Here is a 25,537-nt window from a genome sequence, read left to right as displayed (position 1 = left end):
GGAGTGGACGGGAAAGTGGGAAAACAGAACTAGTGTGAACGGGTGATAGATGGTCGGCATGGATTCGGTGGGCCGAAGGGCCTGTTTCCCCCGCTGTATCTTTAAAACAAAAATCTGAACTAAAAACTAAACTAAATTTAAATAACCCTATAAATTATATCAATTTTCATTGTTCATTTTTAGTGTAAACATTTAAACAAAAGAATCTTTTTTAATTATTAAAAACCATGTTAACAATTAAAAATAGGAGAAGTTCTACCCATTTACTACAGATCTATGATATGGGACTATGGGCAGCACAGAGGTAGAGTTGCTGCCTCACAGCATGTAATAAGAGTATAGCAGATAGCGCTGTGGCCGGTAGCGCTATATTTAAAGCTTCGCGCGCCAAATCTGCGGCCGGGACGGCTTCGGGAAGTTGTAAAATTGTCCCTGGTGTGTAGGATTGTGTTAGTGTAGGTCGGTGCAGATTCAGTGGGCCGAAGAGCCTGTCTCTGCTCTGTATCTCTAAAGCCTAAACACTTACCATATTTCCCAGCAATTAAGACGCACCTGCGTCGAAGACGCACCCCCATTTAGAGTTCCTAAATTTTGAAAAAAAGCCTGTCGGAACAGGATCAAGGGTTTGGTTTAGCACCCAGGTCGGTTGCCAGGACTGGCTGTAGCACCCAGGTCAGCTCGCTTGCCCCAGGTCTGGCCTTGGCACCCAGGTCAGCTGTGTGCCCCTGGACTGGCTGCAGTTCCCAGGTCGTGAAAACTACCGGTAATTGAAAAAAAATACGCCTGCGGGCCGGATGAGTTTGGGTTAGGGTTGCCACCTGTGTTAGGCCTCATTGTGCCCCCCATGTTATAAAAGCGATTTGGCCCAAGTCTATCTTTCTTGGCTAACAATCTAACCTTCGGCCCCCAAGACGCAGGTACATTTTCGGGCCTTATTTTAGGGTAAAAAATGGTGTCTTCATTGCCGGGAAATACAGTAAGTCAAGTAAGTAGGTCAGCCTAAAGTAAAGTTCATACATCAGCCCGGAGATAATCCCAAGTGTAAAAGGGCGACTTGCCCACTCCCTCAACCAGAAGCAAAGCATAGCAAAGCGAGCGAGCTCCAAGCCCTGCAATGTTAACAGTTTACCTGCTGGAGTAACTTGCAATATGGAGACTTCACCATGTTCTCAAAAAATAATCGGATTGCATTCAAGTCAATGCCTGGGTTCCGAGGACTGGTTTTGAAATGCTCATCATTCCTGCAGCAAAAACAAGTAGATTTTACTCATCACCGATCCATTCTGTTGCAATCGGTGCTTTGCTCTCATAAAATAAATCAATATTTTGGGTTCCTATCATTTATAGACATAGCAGCAAATAATTTGACAATAGTTAATATTTACATCTTTATAATAACACAGATCCAACTCCGAACTTATTCAATGGATGATACTTACAGTAATTGTCACATGTTTCGAGGTGCAGGGAAATGCTTTGTTTTGCATACAAGCCGGTAAAATGATGTCGCAGACCTCACCTAGGCTGTACACAAGAGTCACCATGTTTTGGTGCCGACAAAGTTACAACAGTTCATCGAAAATCGGTGGTAGACCTTGACTTGTAAAACCCTTTGGAACTACCAGAGGCTGTGACAGGCTCGATATGAAAGCAACCCTATGGGGTTATGATCAGGCTGCAGCCTAATTACAAGATTGCTTTACCATTCTCAAATGGAATATCTGATAAATAGGCAGTATCGGACACTAAGCAGCTAGGAAAATCCATGGGCAACACACATTTCCCCATGTTGCAGTTGTGACTACATTTCTGAAGTGCAGGCCCACCCCCGATTTTCCAGCAACTGGTGTCCAGCACCTCCTTTAAACCAGACAACATTAGGAGAGCGTATTTGAAATCCTCCCTGAAGTCCCCCTGAACATATGGCGCCTAGACCTGATGAGGCAGCCGATCTCAACCTCATTGGGACTTCTGTAGCCAATCGGTGGGTCAAATTTGCTGCCTGTGGCCGGGGCTCTGGAACTCGGGCCCGGCCGGAAACGGCAGATCCGTTCCCATTGCCGACTTCTGATGCCGACTTTGTGGGCCGGTATCTCGGCACCCCGAGGCCGTGACCTCTGTTGGTCCGGCAAAACTAATAAAATGGCAAGGTTCTGGAATCAAGGGTGCCGGAAAATCGGTGGTGGTGGATCTGTACTTGCCCTTTGGAATAACCAGAGTCTGTGACAGGCTCGATAGAAAAGCAAGCCCTATTTACTACTCACATTAAAAGTAACTGTACTTACTGATGGTTAAGAAAACTGCCATTTAAACACCCAGGTGAAGAAAAGATCACGTTCAATTCACTGCAAAATAAAAATGTGGAAAAGTGAAAAAACAAAACAAAAAAAACAGGTAAATCAGTTGAATATCTATATTACTAAATCTCTGTTCTTGACCGCTTTTGGCCTTCTGTGCTGCGATTTCCAAGAGAACGCCGCCACCTACGGCCGTCATTTTTGGCCAACTCGCTCAGAGCCCCCCTCCGCCGCATCTGTGCCGAGGATTTTTCCCGTCGATGAAAAATGACAGATATTAATATTTTTACAAAATTCCCCATTCTCTCTGCTGCCCCTGCTGGAGGGAGGGGGAGGGACTATAAAACCAGGAAGTGGTGTGCCTCAATCAGTCTCTGCAAGTGGTGTGCCTCAATCAGTCTCTGCAAGTGGTGTGCCTCAATCAGAGCTCTGAATAACACTGAACAAATGTCTCCACAGCTGTGAGTACCCATAATGTGGTCTAAAAATGAAAATATGGTTAGTTTGAGGAAAAAAGCACTGCCTGCAAAAGGTTGTTTGGGTTAAAGTAAAAAGGCACCCTCTCTCTCTCTCTCTCCCCCCTCCTCTCTCTCCCCACCCCTCTCTCTCCCCACCCCTCTCTTTCTCTCTCCTCCTGTCTCTCTCCCTGTCTCTCTCTCCCTCCTCTCTCCCCCCCTCTCCCCATCACACCCCCTCTCCTCTCCCTCTCCCCCTCCCCCCCCCCCCCCCTCTTCCCCCCCCCCCCTCTTCCCCCCCCCCCCCCCCCCCCTCTTTCCCCCCCCCCCTCTTTCCCCCCCCCCCCTCCCCCCCCCCCTCTTCCCCCCCCCCCTCTCCCCCCCCCCCTCTTCCCCCCCCCCCTCTTCCCCCCCCCCCCCCCCCCCCTCCCCCTCCCCCCCCCCCCTCCCCCCCCTCCCCCCCCCCTCCCCCCCCCCCCCTCCCCCCCCTCCCCCCCCCCCTCCCCCCCCCTCTTCCCCCCCCCCTCTCTCTTCCCCCCCCCTCTCTCTTCCCTCTCCCTTCCCCCTCCCTCTCCTCTCCCCCCCACTCCTCTCCCCCCCCCCTTCTCCTCTCCTCCCCCCCCTTCTCCTCTCCCCCCCCCCTTCTCCTCTCCCCCCCTCTCTCTTTCCCTTCCTCTCCCCCCCTCTCCTCTCTCCCCCCCTCCTCTCCTCCCATGTGACGCTGCATGCCGCATCCCTCCCCCCCCCCCACAACCGCACGTTGGGGGATAAGACCCAACGGGTCTGCACTTGGTCTAGTACATAATAAAGTCTGGCCACTGGCCTTCCTTAAATTCAGAGATGAATGAAATTCTATGTTCAACTAAATTATAAACCCAACCTGAACTTGGATATAATGGAATAAATATAGACAATGCTGGAAACACTCAGCAGGTCAGGCAGCATCTGGGGAGGGAGAATTTGAATTAATGTTTCCGATCAAAGAACCACTTGAGACCGTGCAAACCTGAAACATTAACTCGGTCTCTCCTTTTACAGTATTTTCTGCTTCTATTTCAAATTTCCAACAATTCATCACCAATGTCAACCTTAGCTGAGAGACATCCCTTAGGATTTAGAAAGTAGTTCATATTCATGTCACAGAGCAGCACATTGGCGCAGCGGTAGAGTTGCTGCCTCACAGCGCCAGAGACTCGGGTTCAATCCTGACTACGGGTAGTGTCTGTACGGTGTTTGTACGTTCTCCCCGTGACCGCTTGGGCTTTCTCCAGGAGCTACTATTTCCTCCCACATTCCAAAGACGGGTTTGTACGTTAATTGGATTCGGTAAAATTGTAAATTGTCCCTAGTGTGTAGGATAGTGATAGAGTACAGAGATCATGGGTCGGCGTGGACTCAGGGGGCTGATGAGCCTGTTTCTGCGCTGTATTCCTAAAGTCTGAAAGCCTGAAATTTCACCGGGATTTTGTTGCAGTCCAGTGTAGTACAGCAGGGACATATTGGTGAAGGATCATTGTTTTGTGGATGTTCAGTATAAGCACAATCCTCTTCGGTGAAAGCACCAACAATTGTTTGGAGGGTTTCGACCCAAAACGTCACCCATTTCTTCGCTCCAGAGATGCTGTTGGTCCCGTTGAGTTACTCCAGCATCTTTTGTCCATCTTTGGTGTAAACCAGCATCTGCATTTCCTTCCTACTCCAAATGTTTAGTTTAGGTTTGTTTAGAGGTACAGCATGGAAACATGCCCTTCGACTCTGAGTCAACACCAATCATCGATCACCCGTTCTATGTTATGCCATTTTCACACCAAGGCATTTAACAGTCAATTAACCTGCAAACCCACACATCTTTGGGATGTGGGAGGAAACCAAGGTACACGGATGAAACACGCACGGTCACAGGGAGAACATGCAAATTTCACACAGACACAGCACCCGAGGTCAGGACTGAACTTGGGTCTCTGGGAGCTGTGAGGCAACAGCTCTACCAGCTGCACCACTGTGCTGTCCACAATGCGTAAACACACGACTCAAATGTGAAGGGTGATGCTCAAAGCAAGTAAATGAAGGACAGAACATTGATTAAGCAATGGAGATTAATTTCCAAAGCAACTTATCATTGATGTAACCAAAGATCCTATAGCGGAGCAAGATAGACCACTCCTTCTAAATGCAATGGGCTGACGTGTAGTACGCAACGGAGCGGAACTTGGATTTTTTTTCATCCATTTCAGTAACCCGACCCGACCCGCAGTGTAATCAACGTTGCGGGGAAACAGTTTGTGTTAATAAATCATAATTCTGAAAATGAGAAGATTTTTCCCAAAGAAGTTTTACTTTTACGAGGATGTTTCTGTAACCGGCTTCCGTCTCCGCACTAGTATCTTTGCTCCACTATGGGATCTTTGGTGCGGAGACGGAAGCCGGTTACGGAAATGGGACCAAAAATTACCCATGAATCTGCCTATGACCGTACTACGTCTTTTTCGTCGAGTGATCTATCTTGCTCGCTATAGGATCTTCTGGATGTAACAGGGTGCAAGACAATTCGTGTGCGAGGCAATTGTCAGATAAACAGCAGCTCATTCTGTTTGTGTCAGTGGGAACAAGGCCAATAATGAATAAATCATAAGATGGATGATTAAAATGACAAAGGGCAAGATTCCTCAGGAGATTGTTAGTTGCCATGTGAGATCAAAGGAAAAAAAAATTATAAATGTATTATCAAAAAGGTGGACAAAAAATGCTGGAGTAACTCAGCGGGGTAGGCAGCATCTCTGGAGAGAAGGAATTGGTGACGTTTCGGGTCGAGACCCTTCTTCAGACTGATGTCAGGGGAGTGGGCGGGACAGAGATAGAATGACAGAGATATTCGTACCAATGACTTTTTGTCAACAAAACATGCACAATGGTAATTGAGAGGGGATCTTATAGAAACGTATAAAATTATAAAAGGACAGGGCAAGCTAGATGCAGGAAAAATGTTCCCAATGATGGGGGAGTCCAGAACCAGGGGCCACAGTCTAAGAATAAAGGGGAAGCCATTTAAGACTGAGATGAGAAAAAACGTTTTCACTCAGAGAGTTGTGAATTTGTGGAATTCTCTGCCACAGAAGGCAGTGGAGAGCAATTCACTGGATGTTTTCAAGAGAGAGTTAGATAGAGCTCTAGAGGCTAGCGGAATCAAGTGATATGGGTCGAAGGCAGGCACGGGTTACTGATTGTGGACGATCAGCCATGATCACAATGAATAGCAGTGCAGGCTCGAAGGGCCAAATGGCCTCCTCCAGCACCTATTTTCTATGTAATGTGCAGCAGTAGAATTGCTGCCTTACAGCGCCAGAGACCGGGTTCAATCCAGACTATGGGTGCTGTCTGTATGGAGTTTGCGTGACTGCGTGGGTTTCCTCCAGGTGTTTCGGTTTCCTCCCACATTCCAAAGACGTACAGATTTGTAGGTTAATTGGGTTCTGTAAATTGCCTTTAGTGTGTAGGATAGAACTAGCGCACGGGCATCCGTGATCGGTGGACTGAGGGGCCTATTTCCACGGTGCATCTCTAAACTATAAGCAATTTACTGCATCGGCAGTAGTCTGTAAAAGTCCTGCACACGTTCCTCGAGTTGGATAAACTGAAAATTGAAAGAAGCAAAAAAAAACAATTGGCGAGGACGCGTGCAATACTGGCCTTCATCTCCTGTGAGTGCCCCAAGTGTCCACTGCAACAGAACTTTAGCCCTGGCAGGGCCTGGGTCGAAGGGGATCTTAGTCAGGGGAGTAATATAGAAAAACTGAATAAAGGGCAGGCCGATAGGTACGACTTGGAAGTGGTTCACTGTGGGAAACATGCTGTCCTCTTGGGCATTTGATATCAATGAGTGAAAACAAAGTCTGGGGCGGCACGGTGGCGCAGCTGCCTTAGTGCACCAGAGACCCAGGTTCAATCCTGACTACGGGTGCTGTCTGTACAGAGTTTGCACATTTTCCCCTGACCACGTGGGTTTTCTCCGGGTGCTCCCGGATCCTCCCACATTCCAAAGACATGCAGGTTTGCAGGTTAATTTGTTTCAGTAAACTGTCCCTAATATGTAGGATTGTGCTAGCGTGCGGCGCGATCGCTGGTCGGCACGGACTCGGTGGGCCGAACAGCCTGCTTCTGTAATGTATCTCTAAAGTCTGAAGTAAAGTCTAAAGGCTACTTGTCAATCGTAATCAAAGCTGGATCCATAACTTACTTCAGCACATCCTTCCCTGAAAGGCTGAGCAGCCACATGTTATTGCTGTTGTTAATGATCCTGACCCGCCTGACAGGATCCATGCAGCGGAAGTCATCAGGGACTTGCGAGTTCTGTGAAAGAGACATACAGCACGTTAAGCGATGGTTTGGGGTGAAGTGCCAGATGGCTGGAATGACTGGTGCTTTGAATGGGGCAGAAACCACCTGCTGCTTCATTGTGAATGTACTTGTTGTCTAACAGAGGACAACAAGGCAAAATAAAGAGTTTTAACAAAACTCAAATCATTCACAAGGAGGGGGACTGACTCCCCCCCTCCCCACCCCCCCCCCCCTCAATCTTTGCACATCCCCCAAGCCTTTCCACTCGTCACTTTAATTTCATGTTTCATGTATTTGATGTGGTTTTCTTTATGACAGTTGGTAGATCCATTTCCCTCCTGGGATAAATAAAGTTCCATCGTATCGTATCGTTGACAGTACGTGAGGGTGTTGGCAAAAGGGAGAGGTTGGGCAGCCTTGGAATTTTTCCTTGAAACGCAGAAGGATGAGGGATGATCTTATAGATCTCTATAAAATCATGAGGGGAATAGGTCGTCTAAATGCACAGAATCTTTTCCCCGCATAGGGGAATCTAGAAGCAAAGAACATGGGTTTATTGTGCCTATTCATCACAAGGTCCAGCATTAATTTTGCAAGTTAAATATGAGGGTTATTGAGATTTGCAGCTTTTGGAGATTCATGTGCTTCAGGGCCTGTTCCACTTGGGCGTAAAGTGCACATCATTTACGCGACATGATTTACGCGTCACGACGCGACATCGTTTACGCATCACACGCATGTCGTGACGCGAATGTGACGCACGCATGGCGTGCATGGCAGGTGGTGAGATGTGGTGATGTAGGCAGTGACACGCGGCGCCCAGGATTTTGGGATTCGCAAAATCTTCGCGCGCCACCTGCACAACGTGTAAATCACGCCCAAGTGGGACAGCCCCTTTACTATTATGCTGCTAAATATTCCCCATGTCCATGGTCCCATCTTAACTACTGGGCAGGGTGAGGGGTGGAGTGGGTCGTGTCACACTAACTCCCCATCACTCAGCACACTACCCCAAATAACTCCCTGTGCGGCACAGCTTGGTAAATAGACAAATAGGACACAGGTTTATCTTGCTCCTTTCATTCATAAAGATAGCCTAAAACATCTCGCATCTAACACAATACTTTCTAAAAAATAAATGTGGTCACTATTATTATCTGAATGAGAACTGGATATTAAACTCATCTGCCTGCTTGCGATCCATATCCTTCCATTCCCTGCATATCCATGTGCCTTTCTAAAAGCCTCAAACGCTACTAATGTACCCGTCTCCACTACCACCCCTGGTAGCGTGTCCCAAATACCCACGTGTCGCACAGATCTCCTTCAAACATCAACTCTCTCACCTTAAAACTATGCCCTCAAGTCTTTGACATTTCCACCCTGGGGAAAAGGTTTTGACTATCTAATCCTCTCATAATTTTCGATACTTTTATCAGGTCTACCCTCAATCTCCAGCGTTCCAGATAAAACAATCCACGTTTGTCCAACCTCTCCTTGTTGCTAACACCCTTTAATCCAGGGAACATTCTGCTAATCCTCTGTTGCACTCCCACCAAAGCCTCCACATGCTTGCTGGAATGGGGCACCCAGCACTGCATACAATACTCCAAATGCAAGTCTTATAGAGGTGCATCATGACTTCCTGATTCTTATACTCAATGCTCCAATCAATGAAGGCGCGCAATCTGTGCACAGCGAGATCCCAGGAGCAAATCAGGGAAATTAAAACCTGTTGGTGTTTCACTATTCGATGAAGTTTCAATGAAGCCGTCCCCCTCATCCTACTAAATAAACTCCAGTGGCCCAGTGCCATTTAACGCTCTGGTCAAAGGGACTTTGATGTGAATCACTGACTGCGACTTTTATTCACCGTGCTCCCACGTTCCCCGGCAGCACCCCGGACTTTACGTCACGGAGCAGCAACACGGTTGTTGCGTTGCCAGAGGATGCCTTCCCCGGGTCCGGCCTCACCTCTTGATGGAAGAAGAGGGCAAAGCTCTGATCGCCTCCACAAGAGACCTGTTTCAGCACGCGGTAACTCGACTGGTCTGCCGGAAGAACAAAGCAAGTCTCAGTACACAATAGTGGCGGTGGTCTACTCACACTCACACTCACGCTCACGCACACACTTCTCCGCTTATGGCGCCAACAGTCTGCTGACTTTGTGCAGGAAGGATGCTCGTGCAGATGCTGGTTTACATCGAAGATCGACACAAAGTGCTGGAGTAACTCAGCGAGTCAGGCAGCATCTCTGCAGAAAAAGGATGATGGGGTGATGTTTTGGGTCGGGACTCTTCTTCGGGGTCCTGACCCGCTGAGTTTCTCCAGCACTCTGTGTCTAGTTCGCCGACTTTAATCCTCTCACTCACAAATGCCACCCACCAACAGGGCACTTCAATAGCTACAAAAGATCCATTTGCCATAGTTATGGGACATTGTGAAAGCCAAGAGTACATTAGAAGGAGCAATAAAATGGATACACAGGGAACAGTAGATGCTGGTTTACAAAAAAAGACACAAAGCACTGGAGCAACTCAATGGGTCAGTTAGCAATTCTGGAGAACATTGAGTGGTGATGTTTCGGGTCAGGACCCATCGTCAGACTGCACACCAGAGCTAAAATTATTCTATTGTTGGGTTTGTTTCTACCCTGTACTGAATGGAGGAGATTAATCTTGGCAAAAGACTAGGTCCTTTCTTAGAAACAATAATCAGGCATCATTTGCCAGTTGAAGAGCCAGTAGTTCTAATTACTTATTGCACACATATTAAAATTCACACGGGATTGCATCTTGGACAATACACGGCATAGTGGCGCAGCGGTAGAGTTGCTGCTTTACAGCCACAGGGACCCGGGTTCGATCCTGACTACAGGTGCTGCCTGTACGGAGATTACACGGTTTCCCTGTGTCTGCGTGGGTTTTCTCCGGGTACTCTGGTTTCTTCCCATATTCCAAAGACGTTCAGGTTTGTAGGTTACAGTCGCTTCTGTAAATTGTCCCTAGTGTGTAGGATAGAATTAGTGGACGTGTTGGTCAACGTGGACTCAGTGGGCCAGAGGGCCTGTTTCCACGCTGTATCACTTAACTACCCAAACAGAATATTGTAACTTTCCACATTAAGTCAAAGGCATGAACTATAGGGAGAGGTTGGGCAAGCTCGGACTTTACTTCTTGGAGTGCAGAAGACGAAAGGGTGATCTTATAAGGGTGTATAAAATAATGAGGGGACTTAATATGGTGAATGCACAGAGCCTTTTACCCAGGGTAGGGAAATCAAGGACCGGAGGACATAGGTTTAAGGTGAGGAGAAAGAATTAACAGGAACCCGAGGGGTAATTTGTTCACTCAGAGTGTCGTGGATTGATGAGACAAGGTGCCAGACACAGGTACGACAACATGGTTTTAAAGTTTGCAGAAGTACATGCATAGGAAAGGTTTAGATAAATATTGGGCAAATGAGACTAGCTGAAATGGCTAATTGATCAGCATAGATGCATTAAACCGAGGGACCCGTTTCCATGCTTCATGACTATGACTCGGTGATTCAGTCAACCCAACACACTGCACAGCTAAATGGGAACATTTTTAAGAAACGTCTGAAGAAGAGCCACCGCCCGAAACATCACCTACCCCTCTTCTCTGGAGATGGTGCCTGACCCGCCGAGTTAGCCCAGCACTTTGTGTCCACATTTTAAAGCATTGTCACTGCTCTTAAATGAGCTGAGAACTAATCCTTTCTTCATTTGCTGAGGAATTGCCATTTCCAACAATCCCCCCCCCCCCCCCCCAACCCACCCCACTCGAACGTCTCCCATCTCCAAAAGTCTTCTCACTTAACAAGACACCCTTAACACCTCCAGTCATCTCTTCACAGAGGCAAAGGTGGCGAGAGATCCTGACTCCAACGCTCGCGTTCCCATGGCAAGCGGGTCCCATGTCCAACATACGCATCCCTTCCCCATGACCATGCCTCCTTAGGCTGAAACCTCACAGCAATGTCAAGTGAGGGAGCTGTACTGGAAGGTGCCTACGACACCATGGTTTAGTGACTGAAACCAAACACTCGAGTAGCAAAACACTTAAACCAAAAAGTAACGTTTTGGGACGGCACAGTGGCGTGTCGGGAGACTTGCTGCCTTGCAGCACCAGAGATCCAGGATCGATCCAAACCACGGGCGCTGACTGTATGGAATTTGTATGTTCTCCGTGTGGCCCGCAATGGCCGCCTCGCCAACAGTCTGTCTCGTCCCTTCCTCCTTCGTTGTTTTTTAGTATGTGTTAAATGTATGTTTTAGTGTTCTTTAGCTTGTTTTATGTGGGGCGTGGGTTTGATGGGGTGAAACTTTGTTTAATCTCCTACCTCGACAGAGATGCGTTTTTTTCCGTATCGTATCTCCGTCCGCACTGCGGCCTAACATCATGGAGTTGGCGGCCTCTGCTGGAGACCGACTTTGGGAGCTCCAACTGCAGGAGCCTGCAGGACTTATCACCGCGGAGCCGGCGATCCCTGTCAGGGATCGACCTTGGAGCTCCAACTGTCAGAGTCTGCGGACTTAACAACGTGGAGCTCACGATCCCTGGTTAGAGACCGACGTTGGGAGCTCCAAGCCACAGGAGTTTGACCATCCCGATCGCGGGAGCTTCGATCGCCCCAACGCAGGAGCTTTGATCGTGGGAGAATAAAGAGGAAGAAGATAAGACTTCATTGCCTTCCATCACAGCGAAGAATGTAGGGAATCCGCTGTGGTGGATGTTTATGTTAACTTTTATGTAGTTGTGTGTCTTGTTGCTTTTTTTTTTTTAAGTATGATTGTATGGTAATCCAAGTTTCACTGTACCTCAATTGGGGCATGTGACAATAAACAAACCTTTGACCATGTGGATTCTCTCAGGGTGCTTCAGTTTCCTCCCACACTCCAGGTTTGTAGGTTTAATTGGCCTCCGCAAACTGTAAATTGTCCCCAATTTGTGGGATAGTATCAGTGTACGGGGATCGCTGCTCGGTGACTCGCGTCATCGGTGGGCCCGTTTACGCACTGTATCCGCAAACTAAAATTGAAGTGATGACTGAAAGGAGAAATGGCTCTTACTAAAATTAGGCCAAAAATGAATCAGACTCACTGTTTGGGCACAGACTGCACTCAAACATAAAACAATCTTAGAGAGGCAGGCTTGCTGGTTTATACTTACCAGTGGGGTGTGCCTTGTGCTTGTGAGTTACCCAGTTTCCAGCCACTCTGTATGGGACCTGAGCATTAACCATGTGTCCAGACCCCAGCTGACCTCTGTTGCCACGTCCAAAAGCATAGACCAGTCCAGAGGAAGGGACAAAAGCAACTGTGTGCTGCCTGGAAGCAAAAGCAAGTCAAATATTTATCGTTGAGTTTCATGTGACCTGTAATATAACAGAATTTCAATCTATAACTTCTGCAACTTGTTCTAAACAACTACCTCCATCTTGGTAGATTCTTGGTTGAGCTATCCATGTTCTCCAGAGATATCCCTTGGCTCGCTGAGTTACTGCAGCACTTTGCATCCTCTTGTTTAAACCAGCATCTGCAGTTCCTTGCTTCTACATTATAACTAAAGCCATCCCACTTCTTTGAAGTCCAGGAGGCTGAGGGATGATCTGATAGATCCAGACAAATTGCACCTCTGAACATGAAGTTGAAGGCCTGAACTATAGGGATGGTGAAAATGTGACAAGAATGGGGGTTGGGGTCAAAGGGGTGTTGAGGGAAGGAAGGAGTTTTAGGCGAGGGATTGGTTGAAGTCTGAAAAGGGTTTCCGACCCGAAATGTCACCTATTCCTTTTCTCCAGAGACGCTGCCTGAACCACTGAGCATTTTGTGCTAAGAATGACTCTCTCGCTCTTCGAGATTGTTTTGGAAAGTAACTAGGGACAGGAGACATCCACTCAGCCCTCCTAGTCTAATCTATACTTGACTGCGTCTCTCAAACTTCACTCTCACTCCTTTGAATCCATAATTAAAGAATATTAGGAATTTCAGCTCTGTTTACAATAACAGTCATTTTGGGAAGGGATTTCAAGTTACACTTGTGAATGGAAGGGTGGCGCAGTGGTAGAGTTGCTGCCTCACAGCCAGAGACCCAGGTTCCATCCCGACTACAGGCACTTTCACGTTCTCCCTGTAACCATGTAGGTTTTCTCCGGGTGCTCCGGTTTCCTCCGACATCCCAAAAAGTAGCGCAGTGTAACAGCATCATTGGTGTCTGTAAATTGCCCCTAGTGTGTAGGATAGTGCTAGTGTATGGGGATTTGGTAGTCGGCATGTACTCAGTGTATCTATAAAGTTTAAAGAAAACATGGTTGCTGGGATCCTTGATCAATTTTGTGATGATGTTCTCTTGTTTGGCATTCACTTGCGAGATCTTTTCCCTGCCCCATCTCCCAAATCCCTTCGACACACTGAACATTCATTACCATTCTAAATCCAAAGCTGTACAAGCCAGATCGAGCAACCTCATGATTTCCAAGAACGAATTTCACTCTCTCTCTCTCTCTCTCTCTCTCTCTCTCTCTCACACAGGAGAGCTTCAGACTTGCAATGACAATTTTTTTTCCTCAGGATTTTCAAATGCATAATGTCACATTGTTTATTAGAGCATCAATGCACACGAGTCATGGAAGCAACTGCTTGTCAATTTCAATGAATGCCCACAGGGTGGCGTATGATTACTGCAGGGAAGTTGCGTGGAAACTGGGTCCCCCCCCCCCCCAAGATGATTTCCCCTGCTTATTAATTAGCAAAACATTTATTGTGGTTCTCTCCCTATCGAAATAGTATTATGACCAATTCAACCTGCATAACACAGATTGTGTTCCTCTAATCCATCAGTCACGTTACATTCAATTAGTGTTATGGAAACACGTTACATCCGTATCCACCTGTATCAGATATCTCACACAGCATTTAACCAACATGTGAGGCATCAGGCCTGAAATCTTCCAGCTCCTTAGATAGACTGAGTGGAAGGATGAGGAGGGACCTCATTGAAACTTAACAAATAGCAAAAGGCCTAGATAGAGTGGATGTGGAGAGGATATTTCCACATTAGTTTTGATATACAGAGCGGAAACAGGCCCTTCGCCACACCGAGTCCGCACCGACCAGCGATCCCGGCACAGTTACACTATCCTACACACACTAGGGACAATTTTACAATTATAGCAAGTCAATTAACCTACAAACCTGTATGTCTTTGGAGCGTGGGAGGAAACCGGAGATCCCGGAGAATACCCACGCAGGTCACGGGGAGAACGTATAAACTCCATACAGACAGCACCCATACAGGATCAAAGTCGGGTCTCAGGCACTGTAAGGCAGCAACTCTACCACTGACACCACCTTGTGGGAGAGTCTAAGACCAGAGGGCACAGCCTTAGATTAAAAGTATATACCTTTAGAATGTACCTTTAAGAATAAGGGATAAGCCATTTAGAACAGAGACGAGGAAACACTTTTTCTCACAGAGAGTTGTGAGTGTGTGGAATTCTCTGCCTCAGAGGGCGGTGGTGGCAGGTTCTCTGGATGCTTTCAAGAGAGAGCTGGATAGGGCTCTTAAAGATAGCGGAGTCACGGGATATGGGGAGAAGGAACGGGGTACTGATTGGGGATGATCAGCCATGATCACATTGAATGGCGGTGCTGGCTCGAAGGGCAGAATGGCCTACTCCTGCACCTGTTGTCTATTGTGATGAGGAGGAATTTATTTAGCAGGAGGATGGTGAATTTGTGGAATTCATTGGTACCGATGGCTGTGGAAGCCAAGTCATTGGGTATTATAAGGTGCAAATTGACAGATTCTTGATGTGTGTCAGGGGTTATGAGGAGAAGGCAGGAGATTAGGGTTGAGAGGGAAAGATAGATCAGCCATGAATGAATGAGTGTAGACTTGATGGGCCGAATGGCCTAATTCTGCTCCCACGACCTATAAACCTATGACTGATTAGAGCTCCATTCATATTTGCAATATCTGCTCAGGTTTGTCCACACCAACACACTGTGAACCTGTTGGCACCAGATACAGGGTCGTGTGGATCCCATCAGCCGTGTCTCCAACGGCAGCTCACTCACCTGCCGCAGCTTATTTGGGAGACTTCGCTTCCCATCAGCTCCTGGACCCTGCGGGGGTTGACCTCATTGTTTCTGAAGTTGTGGCCCAGTTGTCCGCACAGTCCAGCCCCGAACGTAAACACGCCTCCGCTCTGGGGAAAGGATGCACACCGCACAGTATGAGAGGTCCACATAGGGTAAGACCCTCACCCCCCTCCGCAATCCACGGCAGCCCAGGAACTGCAACTCCAGCTGATGTGGAGAAAGGAACTGCAGATGCTGGTTTACACCAAAGGCAGACACAAAATGCTGGAGTAACTTGGCGGGCCATGCAGCATCTCTGGACAGAAGGAATAGGCAATGTTTTGGGTCGAAACTCTTCTTCAGACGGAGTCAGGGTAAAGGGAAACTAGGGGTATGAAAAGGTTCAGAACAAATCGGAGCAAACACCGATGACCAAGGAAAAGGGTAGTCCACAATGGTCCATTGTTGGCTGTGGAAGAGGCAGTAACGAAGGGATGCGAACAGTGGAACTGGCAGGATAACTAGGGTGGGGGAGGGGCAAAGAGAGAGGGAATGCAAGGGTTACAAGAAATTAGAGAAATCAAAAGTCAGACCGTTGGGTTGAAAGCTGCCCAAGCAAAATCCCATCTCCCGGCTATGATACCACAGTTCTGCATGTTTTATAGAATGTCGAAAAGTACAGGCCAGGAACAGTCCCTTCAGCCCACCCAGTCTGTGTCACCATGATAAACTAATCTCCTCTGCCAAACATGGTCCATGTCCCTCCACACCCTGCTTATCTTCAAGCCTCTTGTACACGACTGTCGTATCTGTCCCCAACCACCCCTGCCAGCACGTTCCAGGCACTCACCACCAAAAATATTAACTGCACCTTATTTCCTTTGAACTTCGCCCTCTAGTCTTTGACATTTCCATGCTGGGAAAAAGGTTCCGACTGTCCATTCTAACTATGCCTCATATTTTTCCATATGCTTCTATCAGGTCTCCCCTCTACTTCCCACAATCCAGGGACAACAATCCAAGTCTGTCCAACCTCTCATTGCGAATACCCCCTAATCCACACAGCAATCTAGAGAACCTCTTCCGCACCCTCTCCAAACCACCACAGGGCACATCCTGATTGCAGAGATCTCCGTCTAAAACATAGAAAAAACATAGGAAAATTGGTGCAGGAGTAGGCCAATTGGCCCTCCGTGCCAGCACCGCCATTCAATGGCTGATCATTTAAAATCCATACCCCATACCTGCTTTTCACCATATCCCATGATTCCTTTAGCCCTAAGAGCTAAATCTAACTCGTATTAGCCAGGTAAGCATCATATTAGACGGTAAACGTCATACATCCCTTTACCTCCAATTAGGGTGGCTCGGTGGTGCAGCGGTAGAGTTGCTGCCTCACAGCACCGGAGACCCGGGTTCGAACCCGACTACAGGTGCTGTCTGTACGGTTGAAAGCTGCCCAAGCAAAATCCCATCTCCCGGCTATGATACCACAGTTCTGCATGTTTTATAGAATGTCGAAAAGTACAGGCCAGGAACAGGCCCTTCAGCCCACCCAGTCTGTGCCACCATGATAAACTAATCTCCTCTGCCAAACATGGTCCATGTCCCTCCACACCCTGCATTACCATGTGCTTATCTTCAAGCCTCTTGTACACGACTGTCGTATCTGTCCCCAACCACCCCTGTCAGCACGTTCCAGGCACTCACCACCAAAAATATTAACTGCACCTTATTTCCTTTGAACTTCGCCCTCTAGTCTTTGACATTTCCATGCTGGGAAAAAGGTTCTGACTGTCCATTCTAACTATGCCTCATATTTTTCCATATGCTTCTATCAGGTCTCCCCTCTACTTCCCACAATCCAGGGACAACAATCCAAGTCTGTCCAACCTCTCATTGCGAATACCCCCTAATCCACACAGCAATCTAGAGAACCTCTTCCGCACCCTCTCCAAACCACCACAGGGCACATTCCTGATTGCAGAGATCTCCGTCTAAAACATAGAAAAAACATAGGAAAATAGGTGCAGGAGTAGGCCAATCGGCCCTCCGTGCCAGCACCGCCATTCAATGGCTGATCATTTAAAATCCATACCCCATACCTGCTTTTCACCATATCCCATGATTCCTTTAGCCCTAAGAGCTAAATCTAACTCGTATTAGCCAGGTAAGCATCATATTAGATGGTAAACGTCATACATCCCTTTACCTCCAATTAGGGTGGCTCGGTGGTGCAGCAGTAGAGTTACTGCCTCACAGCACCGGAGACCCGGGTTCGAACCTGACTACAGGTGCTGTCTGTACAGAGTTTGTGCGTTCTTCGGTAAAAATTGTAAATGATCCCTAGTGTACGGGATGATCGCTGGTCAGGCCAGAAAAGTTCAGGCCAGGAACAGGCCTTTCAGCCCACGGCCCTGTTTCTGTGCTGTATCTCTAAAATCTTAAGTCCAAAGTGATGCTGCCTCACCCGATGACTTCCTCTGCTTTTTGGCAGTAACATTTTGTGATAATTGCGGCTGAAATTAAAGCAATGTAAAAAGCAGAGATAACTTGACTCTTGAGAAGCAAGGGGTGAAAGATTAACGAGCGTGGGCATAAATGCAGAGGTGAGCTTACAATCACATCAGCCACCATCTCATGAAAAGGATGAACAGACACAACAGACCACATTTGTGTGTTGACAGGAATACCTTTTCCAATAAGTCCACCTCGGGCAACTTATGTTTGATGGAGCTTAAATTCTGATCATTTAATGACCTGGATGCAAAATACCTTCAATTATTTCCTCAAGCCAAATAGCAGAATGTAGCAATGTTACAAAATTTTGAGATTTTAAAAATCAAGTCTGCAATTTATCTCATCAGATAAAGCATAAAAAGAAGTTTAATTTGACACCTAATTCACTTTCATATCTCAAGTATTTAAAAAGTTATGGCCATTTTCATACTCGGAAATTAGCATCTTGTTCCCTATTGATTTTCTATGGACATAACAAAAAAGCTGTGATCGTGGACAGTCAAAAGCCCATAACCTTCTTAAAAATTAAGAGAACTGAATGAAATTTTCAGTTATCATAGATTGAACCATTCTGAAACAAATATTAAACAATCTTACTTGGATGACCTGAAATTAAAGCATATAATTAGTTAGTTACCCAATTGTAGCTAATTTCAAACTTCAATTCCTAGATCTAAACATCTATCCATTTTTTAATAAATGATTAACATTTTTAAATAGCCTAAGTGTCCAAATAATATTCACAAATAATTCACAATAAAACATGATTTTTAAATCTCATTTACATTAATTTATAGGCCAAATGGAAGGAATTTAGTGTTCAATTGCTGTAAATTAAAGTCCATTTAAATCAGCTTTCTAGGGGGATCCTGTGAACGCGCTGGTTTAGAACGTTCACATTGCGGTAGATTTGTGCCCTCAAATGCCCAGAAAAATACTGCGGGATATAATGGGCCCAAAATTAGCTACTCGCAACATTAAACTTTGTATAAAGGGATCTTAAGAAGCCCTTTTTAATGTAAAAATAAACAGCCTACCTTCTATTGTCCCCTGTATGAGATCCGGCCGGTTGCCGGCGGTCGGGGGTTTAGAGGTTAATTTTTAAACTGCTATAACAATTTGGTAAAGCCCTTAAAACTATTAATAGCTCAAGCGACGGAATCTGCCAGCGAATTTTCGTTAATAATTAACTAGGCTGAACATCCTCGATTTGAACAGCCTAGAGAAAATCGCATTTTAAACCCGCCCCCCTCTAAACGGCGCCAAAATCGCGCACACGGGCTGGGACAGATTTTCAGCGACGCTTCAGGTACGCTTTGCAACATACCTACAGAATGTGCAAGCTACTGGCAAGAATCCCAACATCAAAGTGATCTATAGGAGGTATTGCCTGAAAAACGAAGCTAGTATCATCAAAGAACCACACCACCCAAGCCACGCTTACATTTCTTTAGACTTTAGTGGTACAGTACAGAATAGCCCCTTTGGACACTAAGCCCAAGCCGACCGGCAATCAGTTCACCCCGTGCATTAACCCTATCCTACACACTAGGGACAATTTACAGAAGCCAATTAACCTACAAACATGCACGCCTTTGAAGTGTGGGAGGAAACCGGAGCACCGGGAGAATGTACAAACTCCATACTGACAGCACCCATAGTCAGGATGGAACCCAGGTCTCTGGTGCTGTAAGGCAGCAACTCTACCGCAGCACCACTGTGCTGCCCCACTCCTGCCATCATGAAGAATGTACAGGAGTCTGAAAACATTAAGTCCAGGTTCAAGAATAGCTTCTTCCCAACTGTGAGGCTCTTGAACACTGCACAACAATAACCTCAACTATGAACTTACAGTATGGTCAGTCTTGGGTGCACTAATATCACAGTTAGTAATTTCATTGTATTTTTGTTCATCACAAATTATCTATGTCTATTGTGTTTACAGACAATTTACATTCATATACTATCTATGTCTGTTATGTTTACAAGCCTGTTATGCTGCTGCAAGAATGTCATTGTTCTGTGATCGGAAATGACAATTAAACACTCCTGATTTTTGAAATATTATTACCTTGGTTAGTGCAGCAGTGTGCTCTTCGCCACAACTAATGTACACTATTTTCTGGCTCCTCAGGAACTTCACGTGATTGGGGACATCTCGATCTACAAATACAAATGGGGACCATCAGCAGCAGCTCCCAATATTGTGCACAACCCCTCACTGATAGTTTAGTTTAGTTTAGTTTAGAGATACGGCATCTAAACAGGCCCTTCGGCCCACTGGGTCCGCGCCGACCAGCGATCCCCGCACATTAACACTATCCTACACCCACTAGGGACAATTTTTACATTTACCAAGCCAATTAACCGACAAACCTGTACGTCTTTGGAGTGTTTGAGGAAACCGAAGATCTCGGAGCAAAAACACGCAGGTCACGGAGAGAACACGGAAACTCCGTACAGACAGTACCCGTATTCAAGATCGAACTTGGGTCTCTGGCGCTGCATTCGCTGTAAGGCAGCAACTCTACTGTTGCGCCACCGTGACCAGTCAAATACAAAAGGCTTTAGACTTTAGAGATACAGCGTGGAAACAGGCCCTTTGGTCCACCCAATCAGCGCCGACCAGTAATCACTCCGTACACTAGCACTATCCTACACACTAGGGATAATTTACAATTTTACCAAAGTCAATTAATATGCAAACCTGTACGTCTTTGGAGTGTGAGAGGAAACCAGAGCACCCGGAGAAAACCCACGCAGACACAGGGTGCACATGCAAACTCCATAGTCAGGATCTAATAAGGGTCTCTGGCACTGTGAGGCAGCAAGAATACTATGTGATCCTTTTGATTGTCTGAGAAGTATGGAGAGGAATTTTCCAGTGATTTTTACTCCCCTTTTAATCTGCTTTTTTTTTTTACCCAGTTTGAAAGTGGAGAGGTTGGGAGCGTCTGATTTTATATTCCAGACATCAGGGGTGAGGGGGGGTGAGGGGAGGGCGAAGGAGCAGTCAGGTTTGGTGGGCTGGAGAAGCTCTTCCCGAGTCGGTTGTCATGTAGACACGGGCCAAGCTGCCTTGAATCAACTGCCTCATCAAAGTCTGGTCCCCAACCTCCTCTGCACACAAGGTAGACACAAAATGGCAGAGTAATTCAGCGGGTCAGGCAGCATCTCTGGAGAGAAGGAATAGCCGATGTTTCGGGTCGAGACCCTGCTTCAGACTGACCCCAACACTTTGCACACACCTTCACGAGAGAGCGCGCGCCCTTGTTCATTGTCTACCTTTGTCGTCGCTGAGTCCAAGCTGACCACAGTTGTTCCTGCCCCAGGCAAACACAGCGCCCGAGAGCGACAGAGTGAAGCTGTGCGTTCCTCCCGTGGTGATCTGAGCCAGAGGAATCCCGGAGAGAGAGTTCACACACTGGGGACTGGACTGGGAGGGAACACCCTTCCCCAGACCCAGCTGTCCATGGGAGTTCTGGCCCCAGGAAAACAGGCGACTGTCTGGAAAAGAAAAAGAAAACAAATTCAGCAACTCCATGGAGCTTCTTAGTTGTTTAACCAGAGGCTATGAAGCAACATAAGCGACAAGAGGGGGGGGGGGGGGGGGGGGGAGAGATAATTAAATTGCTTCTGTCATAAGGTCATGTCATAACTTCATAGAAACATAGAAAATAGGTGCAGGAGTAGGCCATTCGGCCCTTCGAGCCTGCACCGCCATTCAATATGATCATAGCTGATCTATCTCTCCCTTCTGACCCCATTCTCCTGCCCTCTTCCCATAATCCCTGACACCTGTACTAATCAAGATAAGGAAAGTACTAACCCGTACTTTCCTTATATCGACTGTCAAAGTTAAGCCATATAATGCAATTCCAATCAAACCACGTCAACCAAATTGGAGGTACTCGATCTCCCTGAACTGTTACTTTTAGGAGATGTACAAATGGTGAATTATTTTTCCTTTAGTAAATTGGAGAGATTGTCTTAAGTCATCTTCCATTAACTTCAACAGAAACGAGAAGGTGTTCATCAAACGGCAGAGCTGACACCAAATACACTGAGCACACCAAGATGGTGGCAGAATGGTACAATATAGAGTTTACGAAAAGGTTCTGTGAAGAACCGCTGGCCACACTTTCCACCGGAACCACTTACGCATCAGAATGAGGATTGTACCCTTATTACAAGTCTATCTAATCATGCATAAATAAAACCTGCAATCTCCGGCAACCACCTGCAACCTCCGGGAACCGCACGGTTCCTTGGGTGGGGCGCAAAGTCTCCAGAGGTTTCCGTTCAGGTTTCCTAAGTGGGACAGGGGCATTACAGCGCCAGAGTGCCGGGTTCAAGCCTCACTACGGGTACTGTCTTTACAGACTCTCCGTGACCGTGTGGGTTTTCTCCGGGTGCTCCAGTTTCCTCCCACACTCCAGAGACATACAGGTTTGTAGGTTAATTAGCTTTGGTAGAAATTGTAAATTGTCTCTAGAGTGTGTGCGCAGATTAGTGTTAGTGAATGGGAATCGCTGGTCGGCGTGGACTCGGTGGGCCGAAGGACCTATTTATACGATGTACTTATAAACATGTTCAGGTTATGAATTAGTAATACCTTTGGTAAGAGCCAGACAGTGCCAGCTTCCACAGGTGACCTGTACGACAACGTCTCCACTCAGTGTCCGGACCAACCTGCAAGACCAAAACTCAGGTCAGAAAGGGAAAGAGGGAGTGAACAAAATATCACAAATTTGCCCACATACTCAAACAAAAATTGGAGCGAAACGAAGAGAACATATTGCTGTCATGGAGTACATCAGGTTCCCCCAGGGTCTAACGAGTCTCCCGGTTGTCAACAATTTTATGCCACTTCCCTTTCCCACATTGATGTTTTTGTCCTGGGCCTCCTCCATTGCCAGTGAAGCCACATACAAACTGGAGGAACAGCACTTCACATTTACTTTGAGTAGCTTACAACCCAACTGTATGAAATATTGATTTCTCCAATTTTAAGCAAGCTCCACCCTCCCTCTATCCTTCCCCTTTTTCCCCACCCACCCATTCCCTCTCCGTGCCCCACCTTGACTCCCAGCTATTTTCCCCTTCCTCCTTTATTCCTTCCTCTGGCTTCACAATTTGCAAATCTTCCATCCTGTCTCCCACCCTCTATTTTCTTCTCTAGCCTTTGTTCTAGCCCTCCCCCTCCCTCACCTATTACCTTTCTGTCTCCCTATTACCTTTGTCCTGGCCCTGCATTCTTCCAGCTTTCTCCCCCCACAATCAGTCTGAAGAAAGGTCCCAACCCAAAAGTCACCTATCCATGTTTTCCAGAGACCTGACCCACTGAGTTACTCCAGAACTTTGTGTCCGTTTGTATAAACCTGCATCTGCATTTCCTTGTGTTTTTTTTCCAAAACGCATCCAGTTAAACACGGAATTCCACTATCTCCTGTCCACTCTGTATTTGCTCTTCCAAAGCTGTGATATGCCTGCAGCCCTCAAGAATAATGTTAATAAATTAAGTAAGTGAACTTGTGTTACTTGCTCACTCAAGAGGCAGAAAATGTAACAAGTAGAACGGATAAGGGATGTGGTGCATCTGCTTTCAAAAAGCTTTTGGCAAGTTCCCACAAAATAGATTAGTGTACAAAATTAGAGCACATGGTATTAGGGGTAGGGTATTGACATAGATAGAAAACTTGTTGGCAGACAGGAAGCAAAGAGTAAGAATTAACAGGTCTTTTTCAGAATGGCAGGCAGTAACTAGTGGGGTGCTGCAAGGCTCAGTGCTGGGACCCCAGTTATTTACAATATATACTAACGATTTAGACAATGGAATTAAATGTACCATTTCTAAGTCTGCGGATGACACAATGCTGGGTGGCAGCATGAGCTGCGAGGAGGATGCTATGAGGCTACAGGGCGACTTGGATAGATTGGGTGAATGGGCAGAAGCATGGCAGATGCAGTATAATGTGGATAAATGTGAGGTTATCCACTTTGGTGGTAAGAACAGGAAGGCAGATTATTATCTGAATGGTGTAGCAAAGAAATGCAGATGCTGGTTTAAATCGAAGGTAGACACAAAATGCTGGAGTAACTCAGCGGGACAGGCAGCATCTCTGGAGGGAAGGAATGGGAGACGTTTCGGATCGTGACCCTTCTTCAGATTATTATCTGAATGGTGTCTGATTAGGAGAAGGGGAGGTGCAACAAGATCTGGGTGTACATCAGTCACTGAAAGTAAGCATGCAGGTACAGCAGGAAGTGAAGTCAATGCCATGTTGGCCTTCATTGCGAGAGGATTTAAGTTCAGGAGCAAGGAGGTCCTTCTGAAGTTGTACAGGGCCCTGGTGAGACTCGTGCACATGTTTTCTATGTTTCTAAAACATACGGCCTTGTCTTGTCTTAAAATTTTAATTGTCAAGCTGGAAAAGGTGCATCGAAGATTTACGAGGATGTTGCCAGGACCTGGACTATATGGAGAGGTTGAGCAGGCTAGGAATCCATTCCTTGTAGCACAAGAGGCTGTGTGGTGATCTTATAAAGGTGTACAAAACCATGAGAGGAATAGATCGGCCAGATGCACAGTCTCTTGCCCAGTGTAGGGGAAATCGATGACCAGAGGACATATCTTTAAAGGGGAGAAAGATTTAATAACAACCTAAGGGTAACTTTTTCACACAAAGGGTGGTGGGTGTATGGAACGGGCTTCCAGAGGAGGTAGTTGAGGCAGGTACTATCACAACATTTAAGAAACATTTAGACAGGTTCATGGAGCGAGGGATAGTTTAGAGGGATATACACCAAACACAGGCTGGTGTAACTAGTGTGTTTGTGGCAAGTTGGTTGGTGTGGGCAAGTTGGCCAAAGGGCCTATTTCCATACTGTATTACTCTATGAAACCTCACAGTTCATATATTTCCATTCCTTTGGATTTTAATTATTCATAGATCTTAGTTTAGTTCAGAGATACAGCATGGAAACAAGCCCTTCACCCCTAGTTTTATGTAATCCCACTTTCTCATCCATTCCCTACATATTCAGAGTAAATTTAAAGAGCCCAATTAATCTACAAACCTGCGCACCATTTTTGGGATGTAGGAGAAAGCCAAAAAACTTGGAGGTCACCCACGAGGGAGAACGTGCAAACTCCACACAAACAGCACAGGCACGACCAAAACGAGGTCACCAGCAGCCTGTTCATAAGTTGCAGGAGCAGAATTCGGCCATTCGGCCCATCAAGTCTACTCCGCCATTCAATCATGGCTGATCTATCTTTCCCTCTCAAACCCATTCTCATGCCTTCTCCTCATAACCCCCGACATCCGTACTAATCAAGAGTTGAGTTTATTGACATGTGTACAGAGGTACAGCGAAAAGCTTTCGTTGCGTGCTAACCAGTTAGCGGAAGGACAACACATGGTTACAATCAAGCCATGCATGGTGTACAGATACATAATAATGGGAATAATAGCATCTCCAATAGCATCTCCCCGAACCAGGATGAAGAGGCAACAGGCATGGGACCTCTAGGATTCCTTACAGGTCACGCTGCCTGGAAAATATCTCACTGCCCCTTCACTTTCTGTGGTTCTAGACCCTGGAACTCTCCTGTAAACCATGCAGTGGGAGACCCACTCTGGGGACAGTTACGGATGGGTAAAAAAAAAAAAAACGACCTGATCAGTAACACTGACATTCCCATTCATTCCCATTTAATGCAGCATTAAACACGCCACAGGTCAAAGGCAGCAGAGTGGCGCAGGTGGTAGAGCTGCTGCCTCACAACGCCAGAGACCCGGGTTCGATCCTGACCTCGG

At 46.7% G+C, this 25,537-nt stretch overlaps 1 protein-coding gene across 1 annotated transcript in view; it reads right to left on the bottom strand.

Moving 5' to 3' along the window:
- herc3 (HECT and RLD domain containing E3 ubiquitin protein ligase 3) overlaps positions 1-25,537 on the bottom strand; it is a 68,613-nt gene that overhangs the window by 30,472 nt on the left and 12,604 nt on the right. The window contains exons 4-12 of the mRNA XM_033022288.1: positions 22,330-22,406; positions 21,000-21,221; positions 19,786-19,877; positions 15,192-15,322; positions 12,283-12,440; positions 9,062-9,138; positions 6,987-7,099; positions 2,286-2,345; positions 1,130-1,241 (exon numbers count right to left, since the gene is read on the bottom strand). Of these exons, the coding sequence (XP_032878179.1) occupies positions 1,130-1,241; positions 2,286-2,345; positions 6,987-7,099; positions 9,062-9,138; positions 12,283-12,440; positions 15,192-15,322; positions 19,786-19,877; positions 21,000-21,221; positions 22,330-22,406 (1,042 nt within the window). The remainder of the gene's footprint in view (positions 1-1,129; positions 1,242-2,285; positions 2,346-6,986; positions 7,100-9,061; positions 9,139-12,282; positions 12,441-15,191; positions 15,323-19,785; positions 19,878-20,999; positions 21,222-22,329; positions 22,407-25,537) is intronic.

This window comes from Amblyraja radiata, chromosome 1, assembly GCF_010909765.2.
Source record: "Amblyraja radiata isolate CabotCenter1 chromosome 1, sAmbRad1.1.pri, whole genome shotgun sequence".
In the NCBI taxonomy this organism is placed as follows: domain Eukaryota; kingdom Metazoa; phylum Chordata; class Chondrichthyes; order Rajiformes; family Rajidae; genus Amblyraja; species Amblyraja radiata.
Note: the sequence above shows the minus strand (reverse complement) of the source record. Positions and strands in the feature narration are given on the sequence as shown.